Source organism: Cebus imitator, unplaced genomic scaffold, assembly GCF_001604975.1.
Source record: "Cebus imitator isolate Cc_AM_T3 unplaced genomic scaffold, Cebus_imitator-1.0 Scaffold38, whole genome shotgun sequence".
NCBI classification, from domain to species: Eukaryota; Metazoa; Chordata; class Mammalia; order Primates; family Cebidae; genus Cebus; species Cebus imitator.
Window position 1 is genome coordinate 3,837,131 of NW_016107353.1, and position 11,918 is coordinate 3,849,048.

The 11,918-nt window shown below is 44.9% G+C and overlaps 1 protein-coding gene across 1 annotated transcript; it reads right to left on the reverse strand.

Moving 5' to 3' along the window:
• Nucleotides 1–2,213: 2,213 nt before the first annotated feature.
• On the reverse strand, nucleotides 2,214–2,837 carry LOC108301976 (60S ribosomal protein L10a-like). The gene has a single exon (XM_037737450.1). The coding sequence runs from the start codon at nucleotides 2,835–2,837 to the stop codon at nucleotides 2,214–2,216; it is 624 nt and encodes a 207-aa protein (XP_037593378.1).
• Nucleotides 2,838–11,918: the final 9,081 nt, after the last annotated feature.

The following is an 11,918-nucleotide window of genomic DNA, read 5'->3' on the forward strand; positions in this document are numbered from 1 at the left end:
CAGGAGTTCAAGACCAGCCTGGCCTACATAGTGAAACACTATCTCTACTAAAAATACAAAAAAGTAGCTAGGCATGGTGGCAGGCGCCTATAATCCCAGTTACTTGGGAGGCTGAGACAGGAGAATCGCTTGAACCTGGGAGATGGTGGTTGCAGTGAGTGGAGATCATACCACTGCACTCCAGCCTGGGTGGCTGTGTGAGACTCTGTCTCAAAAAAAAAAAAAAGAGACTAGTGCAATACTCAGGAGGCTGAGGCAGGTAGACCCCATGAGTCCAGGAGTTCAAGACCAGTCTGAGTAACAGAAAGACCCTGCCTAAAAGGAAAAAAAATACTAATGTAATAGCCCCCAGCTGGTCTCCTTACATCCAGTCAAATGATTCCATTTCGTTCTGCTGTTTGATTATTTATCTGAAAACAATTTCTATCACAACTCTCCCCTGTGACTATAATGACAGTTTCCTGCTTATTAGATTAAACCAAATTTCTTAAGCCTGGCCTCTCACACTACTGATGTGATTTGATCAAGCTGGTCTCCCAGGACCACTTCCATCCACACTGCTGCCCTGTCCTTTGCTTTGCTATTCCCTCACCTAAAAATGCTCTTTGCCTCTGTTGATTTATGCAAACCAACCAGCCTTCAAGGCTCCTCATCTCCACAATTCTGGACAGCAGGGGAGTATCTCCTTCCCAGCATCACAGTGCAGTCTTGGAAACTTGGTCAAGCTCAAATTTCCATGCTTCCTTAGCAAAGTTGTAAATGTGTTGTTTGATGGAGAGAATCACCAACAGATGTCTCTTGTGTCTTCAGCAAATGATGGCTACATGTCCCAGGCTTTCTGAGACATACTCAATTTCAAGTAGTCTGCTTCTTGCAAAACTTCTTTTAGATCATGCATGTAATTTAAGGTTCAGAAAATACAGACAGTGCTAGCAGTGCTACTGAGGAAATATATATCGCAAGGATCCCACTCCATGCTTGACTGTGTCCCCCTTACAAATTTGAGCCTGGCAAGCCAGGTAGGAACTGGTGGGCTGTAAGCTGTGTTTGTTTCAGGGTTTCATGGAGCATTCATGATTGGATCCCCTGGAACCGATGTCTGTTTCTCAACACTCAGATCTTTCTTAAGCTGCTGGGGATTGATGGCCTTGTCCTAACCTAGAAATTGTCCCAGGTCAGAAAGAAACTCATCAAGGGAGGAAAGCATGAGAGTCAGTATGTGCATGTGAGACTCTCAAAGTAGCATAGTATGGTGACATCCAGATTACTTTCCAGCTCAGTCCCAGTGCCATCTGGGCAGAGTTCCTCAGGACAGGAACATTCATGAACCAGAAGAGCAAGTCAAACAAAACAGCCTGCCATGAGAAGTGCCGGAGGACACAGAGCAGAGGCTACCTCTTGCTGGGACCTCCCAACAGATTCTAATACTGGAGTGGCACTCATCAGGGTGGCTATGAGAGCAGGACAGAGAAGTGAACACCTCTACTGGGAGGCAGGAGCCACAGCATCCCCATCACGTGACCAAGCAAACCAGTACTGCGACAGGAGAAACTTCCAGGAAGCGGGAACACCAAACCAGGGGTCTGGGAGCCACTTGGTGAGCATGGGGAGCCACAGAGAGGGAACCTCACTAGGTGGCCAGAAGGACTGCAGCCACGCCACACAGGTGAGGAGGACACCCCAAGATGAGCAGAGGTTTTATCAATTTTGCTGGTGGGTTGTCTGAGCCAGAGAGGTGTTCTGTGTTTTCTGTTTCTTGAGATAGGTAGTATTGATCCATTAAGTGGAATCAGTGCTCAGGAAAGTGTCAGTTACTTTTAATAACTCATGTTTGGCTGATAACGAACTGAGCAGATTACAGAGCCTCTGCATACATCAAGGCCTGTTTTGGGGTGATTATATTTATGCAAGGGAAAGTCACCCTGAGCACTTGAGCACAGAAAGGTCATTTCCCACCCCTTTAGGAAGATCCTGCAGCCTGAGTGTCTCTTCTCCCTCCTACCCTCTTTCCCTTTCTGGGCCTTCATTATAAACGTACCCAGGGGTTGACTCCTGAAATCGGAGGTTTTCATCACCCTGCTTTTGTTTACAGTTGCCCCTACTTGAGTCATTGTGATACAATGGAAGACAGTTTCCATATGGAAACTCTTTTTGTTTTTTTGGTAGCGGTAGAATTTATTCAAATGTGCCTTAATATAAGCACTGGGGCTTGCTCATGGTGCTCTTAATAAGGCCTGGACATTCTGCCAGTTTTTCTTGAGCAATGACACCAAGAAGTTGACGGCCAGGTGAATATTACACAAAAGCTCATCGTCTGTCATCTTCACATGACCAACAGCCACAGCCAGACATAACATCTTCTTCATTTGGAACTTGATCGTAGACTTCACCTCTTCCACTTTGGCCACCACGTTTTCATTGTGTGTGAGCAGGGAGGGGAAGTTCCCTACCTTATTTAGCCCTGAGCCAAGGATTCGTGGAATCTGCTTGATCAGAGACTCTGAGGCCAAAAATGCATCATACTTCTTGGCCAGCTTCTTGACCAGTTTTTTATTCTTGAGTTTTTTCAGTGCCTCGATGTCCATGTGGGAGATATCCACAGCCTCGGCCTTGTCACCGTGCTGCAGGTCCCCCAGAACACACACGGAGAACTTGGGGCAGGGAGTGGACTTAAGCCTGTTGGTGCCTGTGAAGTACTTGTCCTTCGGGGGGTCATAGTTCTTCAAGCTGCTCTGCAACTCCACCGTCTCCAAGAACTTGTGGCGCTCACACTGGTTTCCGAGCAGGACTTCCCGCACCGCCTCATACAGGGTGTCGCTAGAGACTTTGCTGCTCATGGCTTCTTGAACCGCACTAACTGGAAAAGAAAAAATTGAGACTCTTACCACCTACTTGCAGGTTATCGTGAAGATGAGAGATTGTGTGTGCATGGGACCTAACAGAGCTTCGTGCATAGTAAGTGTTCAGTGAAATGCACGTCATATTATTTAATGCTACAGCTGTGCTCTGCTGCTCCTCCTGGCTCTGGCTCCTCTTTTTCTTTTTAGAAAGTGAACATTGCCTGGAAAATTAGGGGCTAAAATATATTTCCATTGGCTATACTGTCTTTTTGGTATTCTACTCTCAAGGGCTGAGTGATGGTATGGGAAGGCAGAGATGAACAGATTTTTGTTAGTGGCCCAAGCACTTTGATTATACCCAGACATCACTGACAGTACACTGTGCTTCCAATGTATCACCTTGCTAATTTTCCAGGTATGCAGTGAGAGCCATTAGAAGCTCCTTCCTCCTTATTTTTTCTGAATGGTTTTTCAAACTACTTCAGCATGAAATTAGTCAACTACCAGATGCCAGAAGGAATAAAATGGAGAAATAAAATCTTTTCAGGGAAGACAAAATAGCAGAATTCATTTAAGAATAACTGAACCTAACTTATATCCACTTATTATGTCCCTTCCAGATTTAAAATATAACTCTTCTCAATCTGTAGCCTGTAGCCCAACAGCACCACACTCTTCTGGGCTACCTGTCTGGGGCATAAAATGCAGATTCCTGAGCCTCACCCCAGTCCTACCAAATCAGTCTTTGGAGGTGAGAATCAGGGAGTTACATTTTAAATAAGTTCCCCACCAGAGTTTGAGAATCACGATGGTTTAGGGAATATAAAGAAGTCTAGTTCATGTATTTAGGCAGCTTGCAATATAGGTAAAGATGACTTTTAAAAAATCAGGAAGGCTATATAATGACTGTGTGTTTTAGAAAGACTATTCTGGCAGCAGTAAGCAGAATGGGCTTCAGAGGGGAGCAGGAGGCAGGAGAGCTAGCCAGAGATGTTTGCAAAAAGCCTGGAGTAAGAGAAGAGCTGGAGCTGCTGGAAAGAGAAGGGAAGATGTCACATGTCAACCTCCGTCACGTGTGTTTTTTATCACAGTTAGTCAACCATTCCTTTTGGAAGTTGGAAGGCTATAGATGACAGACAAATAGAAAGCATGAAATAGTCCAAACAAACTGATTCCATTTACACTAGTAGAGACCCAAAGCCCTGGAAAGATAATCTGTCTTTCCTGAGTGTAATTCAAAATAAAACAATACTGGGCCAGGCGCCGTAGGTGGCTCATAACTGTAATCCCAGCACATTGGGAGGCCAAGGCAGGCAGATCACTTGAGGTCAGGAGCTCAAGACCAGCCTGTCCAACATGGTAAAACCCTGCCTCTACTAAAAATACAAAAATTAGCCAGCTGTGGTAGTTCATGCCTGTGATCCCAGCTATTTAGGAGGCTGTGACATGAGAATCACTTGAACCCCAGAGGCAAAGGTTGCAGTGAGCCAAGATCGCACCACTGCACTCCAGCCTGGGCGACAGAGTAAGACTCTGTCTCAAAAAAAACCCCAAAACCAAAAAACCATACTGAAAGCTCATATGCATACTGAAATTGTGTAAGCTTCTCTCTAGATATTCCAGTTGCAATATTCTGGACAAACTTACTAAAGCTGCCTTTTTCTGTGTGTTTTTTTTTTTATTCCTCTGCTTTGCTGGGCCCTAAATATGGGCATTGTCTTCCTATGGAGTAGTCAGGACTAGCTAGGGAGGCAGAGTGGGTGAAAATACGTCAGGGGATACTTTGGGAGGGGTTGTTGGTGATGAGCTTTAAGACAGATTTCACATGGGATGTTGAACATGGAATGAAAGTAAGAAGGGGGAAGACATTGACAGGAGATGAGGCTGACAGGGGCAGAGGGCCTGCAGCTTCTGGGTAAAGTTGAACTCAGCCCAGACTGTTCTAGAATTAGACAAGCGAGCTGCACAAACAAGTGTGAATATCCCTCCAGTGTCAGAGCAGGTTGCTTCCGCTCCTGTGTTCCTCTGCAGTTAGCATTGGGTGTGCAGGGCTCTGAGACTGAAGAGAATGCATCTCTTGAGTTTGAGGAAAGGTCCAGAAAATGTCACTGGCCGACATAAAGTCAAACAGTCACCTGGAAATGGCTGCGGATGGCAGTCGTTAGAGACTGACCTGAGATGATGTCACTGTGTGAAGCCAGTGAGACTGAATTGGAGCTTCAAACACACATCGCTATCTGAAAGGCCCTCAGAAGTTCTATGGTTAAAGAAACAACAAACATCTGTCTATATTTTCCTATTTTATTTTTTGAAACCAGCATTTCCTAAAACATTTAATCATGTTTTTTTTTTTTTTTTTTTTTTTTTTTTTAGACGGAGTTTCACTCATGTTACCCAGGCTGGAGTGCAATGGCACGATCTCGGCTCACCACAACCTCCGCCTCCTGGGTTCAGGCAATTCTCCTGCCTCAGCCTCCTTAGTAGCTGGGATTACAGGCACGCACCACCATGCCCAGCTAATTTTTTGTATTTTTGGTAGAGATGGGGTTTCACCATGTTGACCAGGATGGTCTCGATCTCTTGACCTCGTGATCCACCCGCCTCGGCCTCCCAAAGTGCTGGGATTACAGGCTTGAGCCACCGCGCCCGGCCTACATTTAATCATGTTTATATGCCTTTTACATATAAGGCAGAAGTTGCATACTGAATCTGGCCTGGATATGTTTTGTTTTCTTTAACGAAGTTTCTTTTGGTTTGTTTTTTGTTTTTTGGGTTTTGGGACAGCATCTTTCTGTGTCACCCAGGCTGGAGTGCAGTGGCATGATCTCGGCTCACTGCAACCTCCACTTCCCAGGTTCAAGTGATTCTCCTGCTTCAGCCTCCCAAGTAGCTGGGACTATAGGCACGAACCATCATGCTTGGCTAACTTTTGTATTTTTAGTAGAGATGGGGTTGACCAGGCTGGTCTCAAACTCCTGACTTCAGGCAACTCGCCCACTTCAACCTCCCAAAGTGCTGGGATTACAGGTGTGAGCCACCATGCCCAGCCTAATGAAGCATTTTTTAAATTAGTTTGAGTTGACTGCCAACATTTAAAAATGAAGTGATTTCACCTACAAATCCAGCTTACCAACTTCTCTTGAAAAAAATCAGACCTGATGACTTCATGGCCACTGGAGTTGAGCAGTAGTCATTTTGCAAAGGGACATGCCCGCCCCAGAGTCCCCAGAACTCACCACCGCCCACTCACCCCATTGAGCATCCATTGCCATTATCTTCATGTCTGCATTATTTTTTTCTTATAGTAAAGAGCATGAAAGTCTGGGTGCAGTGGCTCACACCTGTAATCCCAGCACTTTGGAAGTCTGAGGCAAACAAATCACTTGAGGTCAGGAGTTCAAGACCAGTCTGGCAAACATGGTGAAACCCCATCTCTACTAAAAACTACAAAAATTAGCTGAGGATGGTGGCATGTGCCTGTAGTCCTGACTACTCAGGAGGTTGAGGCAACAGAATTGCTTGAACCCAGGAGGCAGAGGTTGAAATCAACTGAGATTGTACCTTTGCATTCCAGGATGACAGAGTGAGACTCTATCTTAAAAATGAAGAGGCAGAAAGAAGAAGAAGAAGAAGGAGAAGGAGAAGGAGAAGGAGAAGGAGAAGGAGAAAGGAGAGGAGGAGGAGAAGAAGAAGAACATGAAGAAGCATATTTGTATTCAAGTTGCATTGAAATTGTTTTATCCAGCCTGCTTCATTTCTTTATGCCACATTCCTGGACCCCATTGCATTTACATTTATGAGCCCTGTTATAACACCTGTCAGCATCACACAGAACAAGAAAAAGGGAATAGTTGCCAAAATGTCTCCTCCGCCCCCACCCTCACCTCTATACATCAGTATGCAGATATCAGAACTAGTACTGAAGGAAGCCCTGCGCCACGGTGCTGTCCAGGGTGCTGTTAAGTCACCCTGTCTACGGTACCATTAAGACACTACCGTCCCCCGGAGTATCAAGGAGACCTCAGGAAAACACAATGAGAAATACAGCTGATATGCACAAAATTGTAACCTTCTGAGATGTTGTTGTGTGGCTATCAGAAAAGGCATATCAAGGAAAAAAGCTCACTCAAGGTAAACTCCATCCATGGAAACAGGTATTCTGGTATAAAGAAGTCCAAGGGTAGCTTTCCCTCAGCCTCTTCCACAGCGCTTCCTGCCCTTTGAGCTAATTTCATGCTCACCAAGTGACCTCCTTGTTATAAATTCCATTCCAGGAAATGTGTGTCTTGGAAAGCAAACGTTAATATTCTACTCACCTGACAGCTGTGCTTGTTTATGGCTCATTTGCAAATTGGCCTCTTGGCATGCATGTTGCTTAAGAGGTTACGTTATCACAGGTCTATATCCCCCAGGACCTGAATTAACAAAACTGAGCCTCTGGTCTTACAAAACTGAGAAGCTGACCAAGCAAAACTCAAACAGTGGCATCCTTACCAAGAGATGGATTCGTCTGCCACCCAGCCAGCTAGCCACCTTTTTGCTGCTAGAGTTCTTGGTGCTGCAGCTTCTAGCCCCTGCTCCAGAGGTCTGCGATAGGAGACCGGTGGGTCCTGCTGTGGTTTGCTATTGAGCTCTCACTGCCCCTGGGCTCTGGCCCCGATTAGTGCCTTGCTCTGCATCTGACCCAGAGGAGCACTATGTGGAAACAATCTCCAGTAGAAACTTTTCAGCAGGGACCAGGTGACCACCCATTAGAGATGCCTGCAGGGATCCTTGTTCTGCTTGGGAGGCTGTACTTTATTTATTTATTTATTTTTGAGACAGAGTCTTGCTCTGTCACTCAGGCTAGAGTGCAGTGGGGCAATCTCGGCTCACTGCAACCTCTGCCTCCCATATTCAGGCAATTCTCTGCCTCAGCCTCCCAAGTAGCTGGGATTTCAGGCACCCACCACCATCAGTGGCTAATTTTTGTATTTTTAGTAGAGATAGGGTTTCACCATCTTGGCCAGGCTGGTCTTGAACTCCTGATCTCGTGATCCACCCACTTCAGCCTCCCAAAGTGCTGGGATTTCAGGCGTGAGCCACCGTGCCTGGCCAGCTGCACTTCTTGATTTCAGAAGTTTCTTCCCTCTCTGATGCTACATCTCAGCTTCCTTGGCTGGCTGGTGGCAGAGGGCAGAGCAAGGAGATATGAGAACAGTGCTGACATTTGGCCAGTGAGCAGTCTCGGTGGGTCTCTGAAATGAGAAGGCAGTACTATTGCCTAGTATGCATCTAGCAGCTTCCTAGTAACCAGAGGTGCTCTCCTCAGATCCCTGGATACCCAGGAGAGGGAGACAAGGTGGGGGAGGAGAGAAGGAACACTCTTATCAGCTCAGTATCTCTTTGAGGCAGCAGGTGCTAGCTTAGGGCAGGGCATATAGGGGCTGGGAGTGTGCTGGGTAGGAAAAGGGGATTTTGCCCACTCAAACAAGACAGACAGGAGGGGCCAAACAGTTGCAGGGGGTGGGAATGGATGTGCATGGAGTTAGCCCTGATGCTAAGGTTAAAAAAAGTTACATATCCTTTAATTCCATTGAGTAAAGAGTTACACCAGGGGAGAGTTTTAGGGTATAGTTTGATGACCTGCCAGCACCCATGGGTGGAGAGTGAGCAGATGAATGTAGCAGACCCCTGTATTCCCTGTGTGCCCTGCTCTAGACTGGCAACCAAAGTCTCAAAGGAAAACTGTGCTAATAAACCTGTCCCTCTTAGGGTGCTTACGACTACCAGCTTGAAGCATTGCTTTTACATTTTTCAGAGAAAAGGTTATCATAAGCCCCATAACCCACCACTTCAATTTAACATTATTTTCATTTTGCCATGTTCACTTCATTTTTGTTTGTTTTTTTCTTTTGTTTTGTTTTGGAGACAGTCTCGCTCTGTTGCCAAGGCTGGAGTGCAGTGGCGTGATCTCAGCTCCCCCCTGGGTTCAAGTGATTCTCTTGCCTCAGCCTCCTGAGTAGCTGGGATTACAAGCGCATACCATCACACCTGGCTAATTTTTGTATTTTTAGTAGAGAAGGGGCTTCACCATGTTGTCCAGGCTGGTCTCAAACTCCTGACCGCAACTGATCCACCCGCCTCAGCCTCCCAAAGTGCTGGAATTACAGGCATGAGCCACTGTGCCCGGCCCATATTCACTTCATTTTCATGCAAATCTCAAGCATCATGAAATAGGAAGCTTTAAAAAATCAGGATGTAGTCTCATATAACCCTAATAGCATGATCACATCTGACAAAATGAACAATAATTCTTAAAAATTATCTAACACCTAGTCCATATTCAAATTTCCTCAATTGTCCCAACAATGAGTTTGCATGGTTGATTGGTTTGCAGCAGAGCTTTTGGAATGCCTTTTCTGGAAGCCTCCAGCTTCCACCCAAATATCTCAATGACCTGCAAGGGTGAGGCTGAGGGGGAAGGCCCAGGCCCCTGCCCCTGTTTCAGCAAGAGCAGTTTTTATTATTAGGGACAAAGAGGGGGTTTTCTGTTAAAAGAAAAAACAGAAAATCATTTCCATAAGGCACTATTTCTCATATTTTTCTAAGAGAACGCCAGTGCTGTAAATGCTTAAATCCGAGGGATAACTTCCTACTGGTAGGACAGTGGGAGCCCTTGCCCGTGCAGAGAGGGGGTAGAATGAAAGGATTTGGGAGATAGTTGGATGGCTATAAAAGGAAGAATTTTATTCCCACTGGGGATGACTCTGGATTCACAAAACAGACTTTTCCTGGAATACTATAGATCTGCTTGGTATTTTCTCCCTGACTGCTAATATATCTAATGTTTCACCTTTGCCCTTTCTAGCTACTTAGCTCCCATTCTATGGAATCCCACCTAGTTCTTGCTCATTCATAGGGCAGAGTTGGACAATCTGAGTCTAGTGAATTTTGAAACTTTCCCCTGCTCTGTTTATACTTTCCACTTTCCCAGGTGCACTCCAAAGAACCATTTCCTCAGGGAAATGGTCTTCCAAAATTCTAATTGCTACAGTTTGACATTACCAAAACAAATAGTAACACAGAGTATCCATAACACAAACCTATCAGTAGTGAAGCAAGGGTTATTCTTCCAAGATGAAACAAATCAGCAATCTGACCCAGCACGGGGCTACAGTTATTGTTATACCTGCCTAAAAAAGAAAAGCATGGATAACAAGAAAAGTGGGAATTCTAGGAAATTCTGACCTTTTCAGGGAACCTCAACAATCATAGCTTTCAATAATAGTTAGAGACCTTTCTCCTCCCTCAGGGAAAGCGCCCAGATTAACTGCCAAAATACTCAATATGCTTTTGAAACTTTTGAAGTTATCATCAACTGATAATGCTTGGCTGTATTGCCTGTCTTGCTCAACTGCAGAATTGTAAGCTCCATAAACATGGTGACAATGTCTATGTTACACACACACACACACACACACACACACACACACACGCCCTGCAGATAATCAATTAACACATGTTTATCTACTAATATGCAGATTATATACAAATAAACCCAGCTTGAGCAGACAAAAAACTTGGGAACATTTCACATGAGTCTCATCCTTACCCAACACCAATATTTTTGTAACTTTTCAGTAAGAATGGATAAGACTCCAGCTTGCCCTTGAATCTGGTATTTATGATTACCTACTAAGTGCCTAGTTCTCTTTGTATGTTAGTCCATTTTTTGTGTTAGTTGCTGTAAAGGAATACTTGAGGCTGGGTAATTTGTTTTTATTTATTTACTTCATTTTATTTTTTTAAGACAGAGTCTCACTCTTTTGCCCAGGCTGGTGCAATCTCAGCTCATTGCAACCTCCTCCTGGGTTCAAGCGATTCTCCTGTCTCAATCTCCTGAGTAGCTGGAATCACAGGCGCCCACCACCGTGCCTAGCTAACTTTTGTATTTTTAGTAGGGAATGGGATTTCACCATGTTGGTCATGCTGGTCTTGAACTTCTGACCTCAGGTGATCCACCTGCCTCAGCCTCCCAAAGTGCTGGTATTACAGGCGTGAACCACCACACCTGGTCTTGGGGATTTATTTTTTAAAAAGGTTTATTTGGCTCACAGTTCTACAGGCTGAACAAGCATGGCACCAGCATCCACTCAGCTTCTGGTGAGACCTCAGGAAGCTTTTAGTTATGGTGGAAGGGAGGAGGAACTGGTCTGTCTTGTGGTGAAAGAGGGAGCAGGGGAGAGAGGAGGAGGCACCAGGCTCCTTGACACAGCCAGCTCTTGCATGAACTAACAGATCAAGAACTCACTCATTGCCATGGGGAGGGGACCAAGCCATTCATGAGGGATCCACCCCTATTATCCAACACCTCCCACTAGGCCCCACCTCCAACACTGAGAATCACATTTCAACATGAGACGTGGAGGGGACACACATCCACATCATATCACCTTGGCTATAAAAGATGGATAAAATATGGTTCATGCAATTTAGTTGGTGACACAAACCTGCATGCAAAAAACATGAAAGATTGCAAGATAGTATATGCTTTTCTATCTATTTATCTAAACATGACCCCGCCTTTAAGGTCCAAATCAAATCTTCCCCACTCACTAAGCATTTATCATTCATTCCTATACTAAGTCAGCCTTTGCTGAGAGCTTACTGAATGCCAGGTACAGTATTCAAGAATCAGAGACAGGGCAGGGAATAAGATAGGCACAGTTCCTGTTCAAGGAATTAACAAACCAACCATCTTGAAAAGTTATGTAACGGTTACATATGTAGGTATACTGACAACAACACGTTAACATGACCTTTCACTCCTGAAAGGTCATGATCATATCTTACATTCTTTTGTCACCTCCTCACCAGCTAACATTTGTCCATAGAATTTATTGAATAAAGTTGGAAGGGTTGGGTTGGGTGGAATTTTTAGTAAATGTGAAAAGCTATACATTGATAGCAAAATGTCAACATAGAGAAATCTTAAAACACTAAGAACTCTTGCCCACCCTTCAGAACTCAAAGATCAAATGTCACCTCCTCCATAATGCCTTCCCTTAACTATTCAAGCAGGGTTAGACCTTTCTT

Excerpts from the sequence above, each read along its gene's own strand:
- LOC108301976 (XM_037737450.1), bottom strand. The coding sequence starts at position 2,837 with ATGAGCAGCAAAGTCTCTAGCGACACCCTGTATGAGGCGGTGCGGGAA.